This window comes from Erpetoichthys calabaricus, chromosome 4 (genome assembly GCF_900747795.2).
Source record: "Erpetoichthys calabaricus chromosome 4, fErpCal1.3, whole genome shotgun sequence".
NCBI lineage: Eukaryota > Metazoa > Chordata > Cladistia > Polypteriformes > Polypteridae > Erpetoichthys > Erpetoichthys calabaricus.
The window spans coordinates 53,875,657-53,896,796 of NC_041397.2; the positions used below are offsets into that span (position 1 = coordinate 53,875,657).

Genomic DNA, 21,140 nt, shown 5'->3' on the forward strand with positions numbered 1-21,140 from the left:
AACACAAGTATCTCATGAAAACTAAACTTACTGCAAAACCAACTCATGGTAAACAATGCATTGAATCCCAAAAACATATACTAGGAACACTATTGAAAAAGTACAATTTCCAAGTGTTTTTGCAGAAAACAAAATGTAACGCAGTAGGATATTTATATGAATGTAAAATGCAATCCATGTTTTGACTGGATTAATTGCATTGTTAATACGTATTCACTTTTTAATAAACAGGTAGGTATTGGACAGAGTTCCGTAAACTGCTTGAATCTGCTGATTTAAATGAATTCACATAAAACCACATTCATTGATGCAAAAAGAGTTTACAAATACAGCTACTGGAGGAGACAGGACTACCTGGAACAAAACCCATGGAAACATGGAGAGTTTGGATAGACGCCATACAGAGAGCGACCAATTCAAATATCAAACCCATATCCCTCAAGTTGCAAGGCAATCTCGTGTCCTATATTGACAATGGTTTAACACAGTTATAGTACTGTTTTTAAAGTTCAACCTATAATATTATAATCATGGACAGTGTACTGGTACTGTACTGGTAAAAAAAATACTGAGAAAGACAGTAATATACTGTATCTTTTAATGAAAATGACATGTGGGTACATGTAGTCAAGAAACATGCTAAGGTCGGAACTGTAAGTCAATTTTATTTTTGGACAAAGTGAGAATGTTAAATAGAAATCAGTAAACAGAAGCAAGAGCAGAAGTTCAAAGGCAAGGTCTGTCTACAATTTCAGATAACTCGGGAATGTCTGGAAATTTGCATAACCAGTGCACATCCCAAGAATTCTGGGAGAATTACCAAGACAATGAGCAACACAAAAGTCCTGACATGGTGGTGCACTTAGAAAACAAAGATGACTTTGCAGCATAACATTGAAGGTTTTGAACTTTATAATGTTATAGTACACTGAAATAAAACACTAATAAAAAACATACCCCTTGTGTCTGAAATCCCCAAAATATATGTATATATAGTAGAAATCCATTTAGAATTTCTCAGAAAAACAAATAAAGGTTTCTTCCCAAACCAGTATAGCTGCAAGTATGCGGAATGTCATGCTATAATAATTTATGTGTTTTTATCCCCAGCAATTAGATAGTTCACCGCTACTTCAATACATATGGGTATGTCATATCTTTTTAAATTTGTTTAGAAATAATTCTTCTGAGTCACAGCGGGGATTTTTTGTAACCTACATTGTTGACACCCATTCTAAACGATTTTGTATAATAAGGACACAATAAACACAATACATGCCCTATTACTGGAAAATATTTCAGGCAAGGTATTAAACATCATATGAGATTGATTAAGAAAACCTTGACACTTCTTAGGATCCCATCAAATATTGAGCTGAGTGTGGAATTGAAGGTTCTTTTGAATGTCTCTCACTAGCTACAATAACAGGAGGGGATTGTTTTCTAGTTTGCGATTAATGTTAATTCCTGTAGCCATCCACCATTTGTTACAGTGAGGTCATGATCCCAGTAATTTGAGTTGTTATTATTATTTTCATATTACTTTGTAACCCTCTAATATCACAATAAACATGTTGCATCTTATTATCAAGATATTTTTCAACCCAAATTTCTATACTGACTCAGAGGGAGACTAATATATTTTAATGAAAATCACTGAGAGCTACGCATAGTTTAAAAAACAAGTTAAAATCACAACTCTTAAGTCAATCCTATGTTTGGGAAAATGTTAAACCGAAATCAGGATTCAGATTTGAGAGCAGAACTTTAAGAACTGGAAAGTCACAAATAAAAGATTAATTTTAGAAGTTCAAACCTAAAGTCTATTCACAAATTCATATACTCTGGGAATTTATGGAGCTAATTTTAAACCATCACTCCAATGATATCATGAGCAGCACACATTCGAGGAATTCTGGGAGGATTGTCATGACAATGAGCATTGCAAAAGTCCTGACATGGTAGTGACCTTAGATAACAAAGATGGCAGTATAATAGTAAAAATATTGAACTTTGTCAAGTTACTTAAATCAAAAAACTAAACTGAAAATCCTTATGTCCTAAAACCCCAAAATTGATGTGTATTGTAGAAATCCATTCACATAAATGAGTAAAGACTGCTGATCATAACATGAAGCTTCCTCTGGAGCTTCCATTTTCATTTTGTATTTGCACAGGCTTCTTCTGGGAATTTCTGTTTCTGCCTACATTTTTAACACAACACGTCTTATGACGACTGATTTTAAACTTCAAATTTACCTAGTATCAGTATGGGAGTGTGTGACTAGAATTCAACCTTAGAGTTTCATTGAGGGGTTACAGTGGATTTAGGGTTGTGAATTACAGAAAAATAGAGGGTTCAAGCTTACAACTGGCAATCATATCCTTTGATGGGAAATGGAAAAGAGAGAGAGCCTGGGAAAGAGAGATGAATAACTTGGGTGGCACCCCAGACCCAACTCCAGACACAGAATCAGAATGTAAAATGTCTAAGGGGCAGGTACTCTGGCAACATTATCATTGCCAGCAATATCTGGTGACCACTGATAGGAGCCCCATAAAAATTGACTCCTGGGGCACCTGTATAAGCCTGGGGCACAAAATAATGATGCATGCTTGTAGTTCCTCTGAAAGCAGATAGTCTTGTTATCTAATATATGTCCCCACTGTTCCTAATTATGTTTGTCAGGTGTCCAGAGGATTGCTTATACAAGACATGGCTGTATGAGTAAGTGTGGTAGGCAGCCTGCAGGACAGACTAAACTGAACATTTATAAGTGGGCCCAGAGTAGCTTTGTGATTTCTATTCAACATGGTTATCTCCATAATTCATATTAATATTAAATTGGCCTCTCTTTTGATTTATTTTGGCTTCCTTGGCTTTATTAGAATTTGTAGTCTGCTTCTGAGTGCACCATCAGGCCATAGGTGTTTACTGGAAAGTTCTCATACGCAGAGTGCCATCAAAACATTCATGTAAGGGTTACTTTCCTGTGTGCAAGGAATAGGGCTGACTCATTTCTTTTTTATGGCTTAACAATAGTGGTTGAATAATAAAAAATAATGAAAGGATGACACAAAACACTACAGAAATTAAAGACACTTTGGTCCTGTGTAGTTAAAAATGGTTGGATGGATAGATTCCTGAATAGATGAAAGAGAGAGAGACAGAGACAGAGAGAGAGATTGGGAGCATGCACTAATACAGTGCATTGCCGCACCCACTACTTGACGAACCACCTCAAAAAGATATCATAATATCATGCATATATATATTAGATGTGATAGTTTCAGTTATGCTAACTATTTTGAACATGAAGTTAGGTTTACCAGTATTGACCACCAAAAACATAATTATTTTAAGTAAAATTGCATTTTCTTTTCTTTTTGCAGTTACCAGACTTGCACCATCCTTCTGAAAGCAACCACAATGAATTATGCTTGCTCGATTTTTGAAATGTTTGAAAACTATTCAAAAGTTGTAAACATTTCTATATTAGGTGTGTATTTGTATGTATTTCCTACCAAAGATTTCCCCTAATGGCTAAGACAAAATTTACATTATTAAAATTGACATCAATGTAAAGTGACAAATATGCTAAATAGTTAATATACATCATAGTTAATACAGTGTATACATAACTTCAAGTAAACAAGGCTGTTCTGATTTGATCTCTTACTATTGTACCAGCCATTGACGGAGTTTTAACAATTGTTTTTTGATATGGTGTTGTTTACCCAAAGTGCTTTTAAAACATTAAGAAAAATATTAAGAATAATAAAATTATGAATCCATCTCTAATGTTTAATTAGAGAGTTTAATTATTAAAGTGATTTGCCACATTGCCCAATTGTTGTCATTTGTTTAAAATTTCAGAATTTAAGTTTTAGAAAAATTATTTAGTAAATAACATTTCAAGAATGTATTATGCTGTATTGTTTAGTTCCTGATATTTTATTGTTTGACTTATTTTAAAGATGCCAGCTCCTGTAATTATACATACTCCTTTAATGCCTCAGTACCTACATCATATCAGGAGTTTCTGAATTTTTCTATGGAGCTGAACAAAACATGGTAAGTAAAATTGCTGTTCTTAACTATTGTGTCATTTTATGGTAGCTTGTTAGTGTAAGGTTTTTCTTTTCTTTTTTGATTTTCAGTACAGTAGTTTTCTCCTTACACCTGATTCTGTTTTGCATTTTTTTTGTTGTGCCAGATTTCAAATCATACATTGCTCCAGTTTAAAACTCAGAGTGTCTTTTTAGATAGTGCAGCCCTTTCTGCTAAAGTGCTTGTGAGGTAGTGTAGTAATAGCAGTACAGCAGCATGATGTAACTTTCAAGGGGGTGAATTCTTTTTTATAAGCACTGTACAGTGGTAGCTCTGGTCACAACTGTAATTCGTTCCAAAACTCTGGACGCGACCCGATTTGGTCACGACCCGAACGTAATTTCCCCAGATTGTATGCAAATACAATTAATCTGTTCCAGACCGTATGAACTGTATGTAAATATATATATATATATATATATATATATATATATATATATATATATATATATATATATATATATATATATATTTTAAATGTAAAACATTGAATAACACTGAGAAAATCTTGAACAACAGAAGAAACTAACATTGTAAGAGTTCGTGCTAGACTCTTATGAACTGCTAACTGTAAGCACTTTTTTTTATGAGTTTTAAGCACAGGGAAAAAAAATTAAATGGTACTTCTCTTGCGAAACTTTTCAAACCATCCTCTACTGGCTTTAAATTCCTCACCTTCACCACTCGAAGAAGGATTTTTTTTTTCAGCGAATTGCCATGAATCTTCCTGGCTTTCTCACATAACATCGCCTCTCTTACGCTATCCCCTGCAAGTTGCTTCTCGTTCAACCACACTAGAAACAGTTTTTCCACTTCTTCCAGCACTGCTTGGTTAATATTGCAACTCCTTTTGCAACATCAGCTGCTTTGTTAGGCCAAGTGTACGCTAACATAAGAAAATGGAAAACGGAGAATGGGAAATCATTGGCGCGTCCGAACGCACATAGGGAAACTGGCTGCCAGTGTTTTTGTTCGCCACCAGAGCGTGCGGTCGTGAACAGATGCAAAATTTTGGCAGACTTTTTGATCGTAACCCGATTTGTACATGTTCAGAAATGTTTGTGACCAGAGGTTCTACTGTATACAGTAGCGTTACATTATGATTAAACAAATTATGGCTTTAGCTATTTGTATTATACAGTAAATGTACAACATTAGATATGCCAAAACAGGCTATAAGTGGAAAACTGAGAATTATTTTAACTACTCAGAGGTATACATCACATCATTAAACAAAACAAGTATACCAATCCAGCTACTGGTAGCAGCAGTTCCTCCCTGGCAGAGTAGCTCAACCTCTTCTTCAGACATCATGAGGAACAGAGACCAAAGACTGTCACAACCACTATTCCAGCTCCATATACCAACAGCTAGGTACTCACTATTCAGTTTGCTGATGTCATACATACATTCTGGAATATCAATGTATGGAAAGCGGCTAGCCCAGATAGTATCCCAGGACAGGTTCTCAGAGACTGGGCTATGGAGATAGCGGAGGTATTTACAAATATCTTTAAAAGACCTCTATCACAATGCATTGTCTCTACCTGCCTGAATATATCCAACATAGTACGAGTTCCAAAGCAGACTGCAGTAACCTGTCTCAGTGATAACAGGCCAGGAGCATTAACTCCAGTAAGTGTCTGGAAAGACTGGTCCTCGAGTACATCGAACCTGGATCCTTACCAATAAGCATAAAGACCCGATAGGTCGATAGATGGTGCCATTTCCACCATCCTCCACACTGTGCTGCTGCAGCTGGATCAGCGAGGAACATATGCACAGCTGCTGTTTGTGGATTACCATCATGCCCAACAGACTGTTTTCCAAGATGTCAGTCCTAGGCCTCCAGCATAACATCTGCCTGTGGATACAGGACATTTTAACAAACTGGCCACAGTCAGTCAAGATGAGCAATGCAAGGCTGTGTGTTGAGCCCTTTCGTTTTCTCTGTGTATACATATGACTGTATACCAGCCCACAACACCAATGTCATTATTATATTTGTGGATGATACAATAGTGGGGCTGATCACTGATGGGGGTGAGTCTACCTACAGGAAAGAGGTGTGAAGTCTGATAGATTGGTGCATAGAGAATAACTTGATAGTTAATCCCAATAAAACTAAAGAACTGATAATTGATTTCAGGAAGATGCAGGATGACCATCAGTCAATGTATATAAACAGTGACAGAGTGGATAGAGTCTCTAGTTTTAATTTTTTGGGTAGCTACATCTCAGGAGATCTCACATGGACAATAAACGCAAACTTGCTGGTTAGAAAAGGTTGATGTGTCACAAATGCTCCTAGTATTTTTCTACCTTTGCTCCATTGAGAGTGCCCTAACTCATGGGATACTTGTGTGGTATGGCAGCAACTCAGCAGCTGATAAAAATGTTCTGTAGAGAATCATAAGAATAGCGGAGAAAATTACCAACACACCTTTGCCTACCTTGGAAGACACCTTCACCTCCCGATGTCTGCGGAAGACATCCAGCATCATAAAGAACTTATATCACCCAGCACACAAATTGTTTGAACTTTTCCCCTCAGGGAAGAGATATAGAAGCACGGAGCACAAGACGGATGAACAGTTTTTACCCCAAAGCGATTTCTACACTTAATTCTGTACTGAATGTACCATACCATCTCTCTTTCTCTCCCTTCCTCTCTCTCCTTCCTGATGAATGATTGCTTCACACCTTTTATTTCTTTTCAGAAAACTTTTTGTCAGGTGAGATGAAATTCAATAGCTCTCATAATTAATTCTTCTTCAATTTGCACAAAACATGCTGTAAGTCAGCATAGAAAGTGTTCACTGGACATACCTCTCCAAATTAAAATATATTAAGGATTGGAATATTGCCAGCCAGCACTATCCTCACTTGGGCATGTGATTTGGGACTGCCCAAAAGTAGAACATTTTTGGAAAAAAGAATTTTAGCATCGATCAGGTAGTGTAAGATTTATTTATCCTCTTGCAGCAGTCTTTAGAGTTATTTCAGATGAGCTTAGACTGTTTTTTTTTAAACTGACAGTTATTTCCTATTTCCTAGTTCTGCTCAATTGGAAGAAACCTAATGCACCCACTATAACTCAATAGGAAAATTATATCTAAAACTATGCAAAATCACACTGTCTTTTCATGGAACTGTGCAGAGCTTCTTTAGAATGTGGCAAGATTTTGTTAATGTTATTCTAAAAAAAAACTTCCGTTGTTTAATTAATAAGAGGTTGTATAACACAATGGGCCACTTTTTTTATAATATGCTTTCTGTTCTGGGTGAGGGTGGGGGCATTAGTGTAGTTTATAATTACAAATTTCAATTGCTTCTGTGATATATGAGATTGAATTCATTTCTGAGTGTTGTTATTAGAGGTCTCCCTACTTCTATTACCAAAAAAAAAGAGACTTCCAGGTCAAGAGAATAAGCACAATAAAAATTGGATAATAACCTGAACTAATCATTTGTTCTTGTCCTGTTGGAAGAGAAGCACATTTTTCAAGTAGCATACCTAAAAACTTCAATAATAAACCCATAATCAGACAATGTCACAAATACCAAAGATTTAGACATGCTGCCAACATGTGTTACAACAAACTCAGATACATTATTAGGCAGATAAGTACTGGGCTAAAGATTATAAACATCAGAAGAAAAAAGAAAACATATGCCAACTGTAGTCTGAATCCTGTGAACTACAGGGGATGCACTTCACAACCCATGAGAGGAATCTGTGACTATAACAAGAATGCACCATTCGATACTCCTAGAGAGTAAAAAACATCTTGGCCCATTAGACACATTTTTTGTATCAGATACATTTTTTCAGTTCATGAGACTTTTTAATATTTGGAAAGGTGAACTTGCAACCTTTATTTTCATGTGTGTGTTTTAATTTTATTTCCTTGGCTGAGAAAGCTTTTAAATTTTTTCCTTTTAAATTTTAAGTGTGTCACACCGGCATTTTAGAATGGATTATTTAAAACACATTATTGGTTATTAAGCACCACCTCCCAAGAGGTATCATGATTATTATCACAAACACCTGCTTTAAATTCCAGCGCATCACCAGTAGCACTTTGTCCGAGATAACAGATTTAATCTGTGAACAAGTATGTTTTGGCTATTTAGGTTCTTTCATTCTGGTTTCCAATTCATAGCAGCTTCAGCTTGACAAGATTGTCTGTCTTAGTGTTTTGACTCTGCTTTTATAATAGTGTTCTGATAAATAACTCCATACAATTCATGTCTGACTACAATAACTCTCACAGCAAATCACATTTTTGAGTCTATTTTGTTTTTAGTGTCTTTGTTAACAGACATATGCATTTCCTGGTTCTTTGCTAATTATTCAGTTTTTTTCAAATTAGTTTATTTTCATATAGTGCTCTTTACCTAAGTCCTTAGGTAAAATGCAAGTATATCTTTACAAATTGCTAAATACAAAATGTGTACACCTAAAGACACAGAGTTGATTAAAGATACAGAAAAACAAAATAGTTTGAAACTGGTTAACATAAATGGAAGTTAACAATATCTATCCATTAATTCATTGCTGAACAATGGCCAATTGACAATAAGAAAAAAACCTCTGGGGTCAATTGTAAGAGAATGAGGTAAGGGGCTTTTCAGATGCTGGCTCCTTCTTGATACAGTTATGACATATAAGTGCTTTAAAATCTTGCCAGATGTGCAGTTCTTGATACATTCATGCTGATATATCTGTTGCCCACTACTGTGTTGTAAAATCATAAATCTTTGGTATTGCCCATTGTCAAAGTGTACTTGCATTGCTTCTTAACTAAGATGTAAATGACAAAACAGTTAATTATATGATGAGAGTAAATGTATCTGAGAAGTGGCAATTCAAACTATATACTCCTTTTTATTGAACACCATATTGTCTTGCCGATTTAATTGTCTGTTATAATATTACAAGGGGGCTCCGCCCCCTGCTCGCTTCGCTCGCCTACCCCCGGCGTTTTGAACCCGTGCCCGCTGTGCATCCGTAGTTTCAGACGTGCATTGTAGGAGCCTGCGTTGTTTTGAACCCGTGCTTGCCTTGCTTCTGCGGTTTGAGACGCGCGTTGTAGGCGTCCATGTTCATTGTATGTGTCTATGCGGGCTCGTTTTTGTAGCTCCGTTAGTGGAGCTGTATGGTTTTGGAGCCGAGACAGTTATGCTTCCGCGGTTTCAGACGCGCGATGTAGGCGCCTATGTGTATTGTGGAGCTGTATAGTTTTGGAGACGTGATTGTGACTCCAGTAGTTCTCCGTTGTGTACTGTTAGTAATATGAATAATTGCACTTACTGTTAATACGGAGCGATTTCTGTGGTTGTACTGTCAATAATGCATCACTGTAATGTGATTCACCTATGCTGTATAGTTTGGATGTGTGAGGATGATGTACTTTTAATACGGAGCGTTCGCCCGTGTCACTCTGGGGCCACCCACTGTTAATATGGAGCTCCTTCCGTACTATTATGCGGTGCATTGTGGACCACTGCGGACTCCGTAGTGTGTCCCGTTTCACTTTTTATCTCGGTCAGTCAAGCTCTTTCTTTTTGGAGCCGTGCCTGCCTGGTTTGCGGTATTTCAGACGCGCATTGTAGGCGCCTGCATTCATTAATTATATCCAGGCGGGCTCGTGTTTGTATCTCGGTCACTCGAGCTCTTTCGTTTTGAACCCGTGCCTGCTTTGCCTCCGCAGTTTGAGACGCGCGTTGTAGTCGTCTACGTTCATTGTATCTGTCCATGCGGGCTCGTTGTTGTAGCTGTGTTAGTTGTTGGGCTGTTTGGTTTTGGAGCCGAGACAGTTTTGCTTCTGCGGTTTCAGACGCACTTCCGTACTATCTCGGGTTTGATTTGTGAACCTTTGTGGACTCCGTAGTGTGTCCCGTTTCACTCTGGGGCGGGGTGTTGACTCCTCTTGTTTTATTATGTCTCCTGCGTCCAAGGGCATGTACCTGCTTCCATATTACTTCTCTCCCGTTTCACTCTGGGGCGGGGGGCTTTGTGTGGCGCCTGTGTGTCATTCGTAGTCTCTCCCGTTTCACTCTGGGGCGGGGGGCTTTGTGTGGCACCTGCGCATGTTTATAGTCTCTCCCGTTTCACTCTGGGGAGGGGGGCTTTGTGTGGCGCCTGCGCACTATGTCTCCTGCGTCCATGGGCATGTACCTGCTTCCATATCCGGTTTACCATTCTCGGTTAGTAATATGGATAGTATTTTTACATTCTGTTTTAAAGTATGGCAGAGAAGTCAATATGAAGTAATAATAAATTCCAGTTATCACTTATGAATTTCTGCTTAAATATCTAGTTTACATTTCATAAGGTTTCTATGTATTGTTGTATGCAGTAGACGGTCAGCAAACGATATTCCCTTAATGCTATCTGACCATTCAAGTTTCTTTCAAGCTGTCTAACTTTAATCTATGGACTATTATACTGTCACACAGAGTTAAGATTATGAACATTCCATTTTCTATAACTCATAGGGGGTTAAACTGAATCTTCCATTATCTATGTTAAGCCACATTATATTCAAGTTCAGACTGAACAGACTAAAGATTATTTGCCATAAACATTAACTTAAAGGATTTGGCCCTTACATTATTATTATTATTATTATTGTTGTTGTTGTTGTTGTTGTTGTTGTTATTATTATTATTATTATTATTATTATTATTATTTTATGAATTGACAGATGTTTAATACAAAAATGTTGAAAATGCACAAACTACAAATTAATAGAAAGTTAGTGCAGAGCTCCAATGCTTCAGTAATCCATTGGGTGAAAATAAAATCTGTTATTGTGAACAGTAAGTCTATTAAAATGGATTCATTGCTCATTTATTTTAACCTTTGTTTTTGTTTAGTCAAAACAATGCATCAGCTTCTCTCACTACAGCTAATATTCAAGATTGTTACATAGCAACCACAGGTATTTATGAAAACTGATTTTAATGCATGTGTAAACAGCTGTGATTTCATTCACTAGTATGTAAAATACGAATATCTGTTATAATAAACAGGTTGTCAAAATTACATAATTATTGTATATAAGGAGAGCTGTTTACAGACTTACCTTTTATATATTTTTAAGAAATATAGCTTTTCTAGTTGAATTCAGATTTTAACTGATCTACTAGCTTTTCTGTTTTTCACAACCTGCATTAGTAATATTATAAACTTACGTTTCAGGAAACCAGACACCATGTGGTAACTGTCCTTCAGTTTGTTACTATAAATGTGAGTGTGCCATTTGCTTTTTTAACAATGTCTAAATGATGTTATGTACTGTATGTAATAAGTCAATTGGACTATATTGTTAGTGTGATTTAGAATTTCAGATGCTGAATATTATTAATTGCAATAGCTGGTAGATAGATAGATAGATAGATAGATAGATAGATAGATAGATAGATAGATAGATAGATAGATAGATAGATAGATAGATAGATAGATAGATAGATAGATAGATAGATAGATAGATAGATACTTTATTAATCCCAAGGGGAAATTAACATACTCCAGCAGCAGCATACTGATAAAGAAAATATTAAATTAAAGAGTGATAAACAATGCAGGTATACAGACAGGCAATAACTTTGAAAAATGTTAACATTTACCCCCCCGGGTGGAATTGAAGAGTCGCATAGTGTGTGGGGAGGAACGATCTCCACAGTCTGTCATTGGAGCAGGAAAGTGACAGCAGTCTGTCGCTGAAGCTGCTCCTCTGTCTGGAGATGACACTGTTCAGTGGATGCAGTGGATTCTCAATGATTGACAGGAGCCAGCTCAGTGCCCGTCGTTCTGCCATGGATGTCAAGCTGTCCAGCTCCGTACCTACAATAGACCCTCCTAGAAGCTCCTAGCTATGCAGTATCCATTTGTAAACATTTGTGAAGCAGAATGGATGTTTCCGAAGAGCTCAGTGACTTCAAGCATGGTACCATGATAGAATGCCACCTTTGCAAGAAGGTTCATGAAATTTCATCCCTGCTGGATATTCCATGGTCAACTGTACGTGGTACTACTGGAAAGTGGAAGCATTTAGAAATAACAGCAACTCAGCCACGAAGTGGAAGACCACGTAAAGTCACAGAGCGGGTCAATGGCTGCTAAGGTACAAGATGCATAAAAGTTGCCAACACTACTGATTCCATTACTGAAGAGTTCCAAACTTCCACTGGCATTAATGTTAGTTCAATAACTGTGTGGCAGGAGCTTCATGGAATGGGTTTCCATGGGTGAGTAGCTGTATGCAAGCCTCACATCACCAAGTCCAATGGCAAGCATCGGATGGAGTGGTGGAAACGTGTTCTATGGAGTAGAGAATCACACTTCTCTGTTTGGCAGTTAGATGGGCGAGTCTGGGTTTGGCTGATGCCAGGAGAACATTACCTGCCTGACTGCATTGTGCCACCTGTGAAGTTTGGTGGAGGATGGATAATTATGTGTGGCTGTTTTTCAGGGTTTGGGCTAGGCCCCTTACTTCCAGTGAAAGACGATCTTAATGCTTCAGCATACCAAAGACATGGTTGGATGAGTTTGGTGTGGAAGAACTTGACTGTCCCGCACAGAGCCCTGACCTCAAACCCATCAAACACCTTAGCGATGAACTGGAATGGAGATTGCGAGCCAGGTCTTCTTGTCCAAAATCAGTGCCTGACCTTATAAATGCCCTTCAGAATTAATGGGCACAAATTCCAACAGAAACACTCCAAAAGCTTGTGGAAAGCCTTCCAAGAAGAGTGGAAGCTGTTCCACTGTTCCATCAAAGAGGGGACTAACTTCATATTAAAGTCTATGTATTTCCATATTGGTTAAATGGTCAGGCGTTCCAATACTTTTGTCTATATAGAGTAGTTCTTGAGGTAAGGGAAAGGATTGTTATTATGTCTTAGTGTGCTATTAACCCCCTTAGGGTTATGTTTACCCTCAAAAAAGCAAGTCAAAAATGTTTTTTTTTGAGCAAGAAATTATTATGTGTAACACAAATATGCAAATATCAAAACGATGTCTTCAATACAGTAGGAAAGTTATGTCTAGTGTTCACTGCTGTACTGATGCAGATTTAGTACACATTGTTTGTGTGACATGTTTTAAAAACGTCACCAATGCAGAACATGATCTTGAAATCGAGTCAGTAGAAGTGTATTTCTTTGCACACTTTTCTCATAATATTTTTTCTGTTGCTTGAGTGTGAGATACAGCCTGTGGAGAGCATGCTCTTAGTAAACCCCAGTTATGAGTTTAGCTCCTTGTTCACACACATTTTCCGACGGCATCAGCAACTTAGACATCTTGGCCACAAACTGAAGGCCTGTTTCTGGACAAGCTGGGTCAGATAATATTTCTATTCACAGTATTTTATGCATGCTGGTTAGGTATTATCTTAATTAACTAGTACCTCCATTTTTACTACATCAAAGCTTGTAATGCCTCTCTGGTCAGGAATCGTGCCAGAATGTTTGAACACACCACTGTGCAGTGTCTGTAGGCCCACCACAAGTAGGTAAATACAAGTAGATGCACCCCTGTGTCTTCTTTATTGTGAAGAGCACTAGTACCTTTGCTATCCTAAACTGCTGGTCCTGTCATGGTCTACCCCAACATCTTTCTGTGATTCCATGGCATGGTTTACTGGTTTCCTAATTGAGCCTGCAATTATTTGACCTTGTCTGAGAATTATTAAGTCAGTGTCAATTAGTGTTTGGAGTTTGGTTGTCTCCTATGTAAATCAAGATGTAAAAAGATTGGAGTTCCCGTCTGGGGATCTTGTTAAATTGTTGTGTTGTTAAATGCAAAAAGCCATTATATTACTAGAGTTCTCAGTAACATGTTGTGTCTCTGAGTGCTTTGGTCTGAATGATAATTTCTTATTGCATTGTTGCACTTTTAAGTCATGGTGGCCTGGAAGAGATATATTCTTGTATTACAGGAAGTGTTTCATCTGATTTTTTTTCCCTCATCAAATAAAAGAATGGATATATAGTACATGTAAATATCCATGTCAGTTTATGATTGTTTCCTTCATGTCCCTTAGAATGAAATTGTATCTACTAAAAAAGTGGTCAACATGCTTGAAGAACAAATAAGACACGTTAAAATTTAGTATGATCCATAAATATCACAAAGGGGTAATCTCCCAAGTCCTCAATGTGAATTTTATAGCCAAAAATGATCTTGGTCTCTATTTCCCACATCATAATTTCACAAAATTCACAAATAATTTTCTAGAAAAGAACACACAGGGAATGAGTTTTTCTGAATCTGGAAAGTGTCAAGAAAGGATATCTGACCCAATTCAATTTTTTTTATAGAGTTCATTATTGACTGCAGAGTCAGAGTGCTGTAACATATTTACAGGTAAAATAAATATAAAAACTTTACACAGACATAAAAATACAAACTAATTTAACTCACAATAAAATAAAGCAATTTCAAACCATTTGGCATGAAATCATCCTAACAATATGTGTCCAGTAAAATTGTTGTTGACAAATGACCCGACAATGGAGGGCAGAAAGAGAAAGAAAAATCCATAGTCAGCAGGAATTCTGGAGAAAATAAACAACTGGGAGTCCATAGGTGGTCGTAATTCAAAGTCATAAACGATGTCAGACACTGTCATACTTCAAAACAGCCTTAGGCTACAGTATATGGATGTCCACCTCCTCTTGGGCATTCTACAGTATACACTTCATTCATGGATAATCTAATTTGGTGAAAATCCTTTCATCCTTGGATTGTAATGCTCCAAGTATCTCTGGTGACTTTCCCAAAGACAGGAAAACAGCTTTTAGGATAGGAGTAGATTCAAGTGCCACAAGAAGCAAACAGGTTAGAGTTAGTTATTGTAATACATATATGCTGTATTTTTCCAAATGGTTAACAAACAGAAATGCAATAAACGTAGCTAATAACCAGCTCTAATCAGCATACAGCAGATTAAAACACTGGGCCTTCTGCCTGGATTTAAAGGTTCAAAACAAGCAGGCAAAATGTTCCACAGCTTTAACACCCTGTAGTTAAAGGCTCACACTTCTACTATTGTAGCATAATGGTGTGGGTTTTCAGGGGATATTTTCATAACAAAATAACAAAAAATGGGAGAATTTTAGTGGGTTAGGGGGATTTTAGCACAGGATTTTAAAACAATCATATTATTGTCACCCTAATTTATCTTACCAGGTGCACATACTAAATTTATTCACATTTTCTCTTCATTGAAAAGTCAAAACTTAAAATATTAAAAATAAAAATTCAAACATTGTTTCATCAGTGCCACATGAATTATTGAATACCAAGACTATTCAGAATATTTTCATTTACACAGACTCTTTAAAATGCATATGTAGCAACACACTTTTCTTTGAGGTTTGTCAGAAAATCACTTTTGTTTTTGACATTTGCTGTTGTGATGTTTATGATTGCATTACTTTATAGAAGAATCATTAATGAGTTAAACTCTAAATAATATTTAATGGACAAAGTCAAATTAATTACATTTTCAGATGACATGAACTCCTGATGCTCTAATTTATCAAATCTCTCTTTCCTTTTTTTATGCCTGTCCCAACTCTAAGGCAGCATTTATGAAATTAGACTTGTTAATTGAAGATTAATCTATTTTTTCAGAATTTCTGTAAAACCTCCTTTGTTCTTAAATTTTCAAGGCACCTCATACATAAGTGACCAGAGCTTGCGATTGCTGTTAAGTGATGCCCGTGTACTACTCCACAATTAGGCACTGAAGTGGACTGACCTTAAATGTAATTATTAGTAGTACCTGGAGAAGGCATCCCATTTGCTGTGTGTGCTTTCTGTATGTTCACCACATTTTCGTTGTTATACTGTTAAACATTACTTTGGCTACAAACATCCAAACAATACAAATGTAGTGTTTGCTGATTTGTTTTCTGCAATATATTATTTTGTTGTAGCAGCCTCACTAATGGTGCCCCTCTGTTGTTAAATTAAATTGAATTACTTACTAAAAATAATGTCCCTAACAAACCTCATGAAGAGTTACACCATATGGCTAAAAGTATGACTTCCCTCCAAGTTACTGAGTTCAGGTGTTTCAGCCACACCCTTTGTTAACAGGTACACAAAATCAAGCACATAGACACGCAATCTCCATTAACAAACATTGGCAGTAGAATGGGTCATACTGAAGAACTCAATGACTTTAAATGCAGCATTGTCATAGGATACCACCTTTGCCACACAACAACAACAACAACAACAACATTTATTTATATAGCACATTTTCATACAAAAAGTAGCTCAAAGTGCTTTACATAATGAAGAAAAGAAGAATAAAAGACAAATAAGAAATTAAAATAAGACAACCTTAGTTAACATAAAAAGGAGTAAGGTCCGATGGCCAGGGTGGACAGAAAAAACAAAAAAAAACTCCAGAAGGCTGGAGAAAAAAATAAAATCTGTAGGGGTTCCAGGCCACGAGACCGCCCAGTCCCCTTTGGGCATTCTACCTAACATAAATGAAATAGTCCTCTTTGTAGTTATTGTTCGCACGGAGTCACTTGATGCTGATGGTTATACAGACTTCTGGCTTTTAATCCATCCATCATTGTTGGAACATCATGGTGCTTTGGGTAGATGGTGGTGGCACAAGCCACCACCAATAGGACACCGGAAAAGGAAACAGAAGAGAGAGTAGGGGTTAGTACAAATTTTGAATGAATAGTTATTATAATGAATTGGATATACAGAGTGTCAGGATTAAATTACAGTGAAGTTATGAGAAGGCCATGTTAAAGTAATGTGTTTTCAGTAGTTTTTTAAAGGAATTCTAAGGAGACACTCAGTTGAGGATCTGAGGTTGCGATTTGGAATATAAGGTGTCAGACATTCCGATATATAAGACGGGGCGAGATTATTTAAAGCTTTATAAACCATAAGCAGAATTTTAAAGTCAATTCTGAATGACACAGGTAACCAGTGTAGTGACATCAAAACTGGAGAAATGTGTTCGGATTTTCTTTTCCTGGTAAGGATTCTAGCAGCTGCATTCTGCACTAACTGCAAACGATTGATGTCTTTTTTGGGTAGTCCTGAGAGGAGTGCATTACAGTAATCTAGCCGACTAAAGACAAACGCATGAACTAATTTCTCTGCATCTTTCGATGATATAAGAGGTCTAACTTTTGCTATGTTCCTTAGGTGAAAAAATGCTGTCCTAGTGATTTTATTAATATGCGATTTAAAATTCAGATTACAATCAACGGTTACCCCTAAGCTTTTTACCTCCGATTTGACTTTTAATCCTAATGCATCCAGTTTATTTCTAATAGCCTCATTGTATCCATTATTGCCAATCACTAAGATTTCGGTTTTTTCTTTATTTAATTTGAGAAAGTTACTATTCATCCATTCTGAGATACAGGTTAGACATTGTGTTAGCGAATCAAGAGATTTGGGGTCATCAGGTGCTATTGATAAATACAGCTGTGTGTCATCAGCATAGCTGTGGTAGCTCACGTTATGTCCCGAGATAATCTGACCTAATGGAAGCATGTAGATTGAGAAGAGCAGCGGACCCAGGATAGAGCCTTGTGGAACACCATATAGAATATCATGTGTCTTTGAGTTATAATTACCACAACTAACAAAGAATTTTCTCCCTGCCAGGTAGGATTCAAACCAGTTTAAGACACTGCCAGAGAGGCCCACCCATTGACTAAGGCGATTCTTAAGAATATTATGATCAATAGTGTCAAATGCGGCACTCAAATCTAAGAGGATGAGAACAGATAAATGGCCTCTGTCTGCATTTACCCGCAAGTCATTTACTACTTTAACGAGTGCAGTTTCTGTGCTGTGATTTGTTCTAAAACCTGACTGAAATTTATCAAGAATAGCATGTTTATTGAGGTGCTCATTTAACTGCATAATGACTGCCTTCTCTAGAATTTTACTTAAGAAAGGCAGGTTAGAGATGGGTCTATAATTTTCAAGAGCAGAGGGGTCGAGATTATTTCTCTTAAGTAGGGGTTTAACTACCGCAGTCTTAAGACAGTCTGGGAAGACCCCCGTATCTAATGACGAATTTACAATGTCAAGAACATTATCAATAAGCACACCCGATACTTCTTTGAAAAAATTTGTTGGTATTGGGTCAAGGGCACAGGTGGATGGTTTCATTTGAGAAATTATTTTATGTAAATCAGGTAAATCTATCCTAGTGAAAGACTCTAATTTATTTATTATGGAGTACTGGGGTTTCGGGGGATCCTTAGTGTTGGGGAGATATACTATGTTATTTCTAATATCATTAATTTTTTGATTGAAAAATACAGCGATAGCCTCACAGGTTTTACTGGAAGTACTTAGGAGGCATTCCTTTGAGTTACCTGGGTTTAACAGATGATCAATTGTCGAAAATAAGACTCTGGAATTACTAGCATTGTTATTTATAATCTTAGAGAAATAGCAGCGCCTCTCAAGACGGACTGTGTTATTGTATTCTGTTATTTTAACTTTTAATATCTCATAGTCAATAGTTAGTTTAGTCTTCCTCCATTTACGCTCAGCTCTACGGCATGTTCTCTTTAAATCAGACACTCTTTGGGTCTTCCAAGGTATAACAATGCTAGAAGATTTTTTAACTGTCTTTTCAGGTGCAACTATGTCAACAGCAGCCCTCACTTTAGTATTAAATCTTTCCACCTTACTATTTACATTCTCCTCGCTATTATAGTTGGCACTATAAACGGACTGATTGGTTAGAATGTTTGTAAGTTTTAAAGTTGCTGATGAGTCAAAGAAGCGTTTTTTAACAATATGCTTCTCATGAGTGTTTTCTATCATTATTTCTATATTAAAAAGTAGAAGAAAATGGTCAATATGTGAAATTTCTGCTCTGCTGGATCTATCTTGGTCAACTGTGTGTGCTATTATTGTGAAGGGGAAGTGCTGAGGAGCAACAACAGCTCAGGTATAAAGTGGTAGCCCATGCAAAATCAAATGGCGAAGCCACTGAGAGGTGAAATGCATGGTGTGTAAAAATCACCTATCCTCTGTAGTATCACCTACAGCGAGAGTTCTAAACTGCCTCTGGAATCAACATCAGCACCATAACTGTGTGTCAGGAGCTTAATTAAATGGGTTTCCATGGTCAAGGAGGCACACAAATTTGCACACAAGCTGCACACACATCATTATGTGTAATGCAGAGGTTCGACCAGAGTAATGAAAAGCATGCTAACCTTGGACTCTGTACTTCCCTGGAGTGAGGAATCAAACTTCACTATCTGGCAGTCTGATGGACAAATTAGGGTTTGGTAGATGCCAGGAGAATGCTACCCTCCGAACTGCATAGAGCCTACTTTACATTTTGGTGGAGGAGCGATAATGGCCAGGGGCTGTATTTCAGGGTTTGAGCTAGGTTCCAGCATGGGGTACTGTTAAAGCTACAACTTACAAAGATATTTCAGATAATTGTGCTGTTTAAACTTTGTTGCAACAGTTTGGAGAAGGCCCTTTTCTATTCCAGCATGACTGTGCCTCTGCACACAAAACCAGGTCCATGAAGATATGGTTTGATGAGTCTGGTGTGGAGAAACTCAACTGGCGTGCAAAAGACACACTCTAGAATCTTGTGGAAATCCTTCCTAGAACAGTTGGAAGCTTTTGGAATGGGATGTCCAGGAAGCTCATATAGGTTTGACAGTCAGGTGTCTGCAAACTTCTGGGAAAGTTGAAATTACTTAGCCAGGACAAAATAGATAAGCTTTAAATGATTCTACATTATATTATCTCAAAGCTGTCTGATTAAACAATACAAGTATACAATATTTGGTGAGTCATAATCCTATCACAAAATTTAAAATAGATACCATTTAATCAGTTTCAGTTTCATGTGCTGGTTTATGACTTAGTTGTTTACTTACTCAGTGAATATGCTTAAGTTGTGTGTATTTCTGCTTTTTACAGCTTTAGCCTTCTTAAGTCTAACTGCAAAACCTAATGCTAGTGACGAGGCGATCTTAAAAGAGGTAAGTCAGGATTTGTAACTTATTGAACATACATGTTTTTGGTAGAATATTGGAACAGACTTGTAAGCAAGTTAAACAACATTTTTAGAATGCAATACATTTGCAGTGGCTGAGTAAAAGGATTTTTTTTTTTCTAAAAACACTTATATCTAACCTAAAGAAATTTACAAGTAAAATTATAATAGAGTATTATAAGAAATAGAGAGTAACTCTGGTTAAACACAATCTCTGATTCATCTGTGTCTTTCTGATTTATATTCCCCTTGATTGATTCAATAATAAATTTTGTTCACTTTATATAGGACTTATCTTAATATTATCGTGTGGGAATGCAATTCTACTTTACTGTATTGTATATAATGGTGTGATGGTGTCATGTACTGTAAATTGTGTTGTTTAATTCTGTGTACCTTGTTATGTGTATGGATGTAACACCAAGAAAAAATTCCTAGCTACTATGTTACCTGGCGATAAAATTGATATTCAAGTTCAAGCTGCATTATTGTGTAACAATTAACTTATTTCATGTTTACAAGAAAAGATGAACCTACCTATAAGAGCCTATCCCAGTCTGTACAGCATTAGCCCCGTTTTGCTTATTAGTACTACTGCAGAGCCCCTGGCTTAAACCAGAGGGAGTGTGTTAATTCAAATGAAACAGAGACTGAAAAAGACTCCCAGATGTTCTTCATAGCATCCCCCAAAAGGGAAGACAGAGAGTGGGCCACATTATGCTCTGCTCACAAACTACTGACTTCTAAACAATGGCTTCACAAGACCTACAGTTTGGTGAGTGCACTCACCTCTGCACAGGATTGTTATGCATTTATTAGATGCATTTAACATGCATTCATTTTGTAAATCTGTGTTTTTCAACCTAGAGTTATGGGCAACCATAACATAAATACTGAATCATATTTTTCAGTGTTAGTCATTAGTCAGTTATTGGTTTGAGACACATGGATTAGAGTATGCCATGGTTCGCTTTAGA

General features: G+C 36.9%; 1 protein-coding gene across 1 annotated transcript in view; it reads left to right on the forward strand.

Annotated features, from left to right (window-relative positions):
- adgrg2a (adhesion G protein-coupled receptor G2a) overlaps positions 1-21,140 on the forward strand; it is a 182,640-nt gene that overhangs the window by 102,865 nt on the left and 58,635 nt on the right. The window contains exons 22-26 of the mRNA XM_051926903.1: positions 3,394-3,500; positions 3,979-4,075; positions 10,997-11,061; positions 11,322-11,369; positions 20,088-20,149. Coding sequence (XP_051782863.1) covers positions 3,394-3,500; positions 3,979-4,075; positions 10,997-11,061; positions 11,322-11,369; positions 20,088-20,149 — 379 coding nt within the window. The remainder of the gene's footprint in view (positions 1-3,393; positions 3,501-3,978; positions 4,076-10,996; positions 11,062-11,321; positions 11,370-20,087; positions 20,150-21,140) is intronic.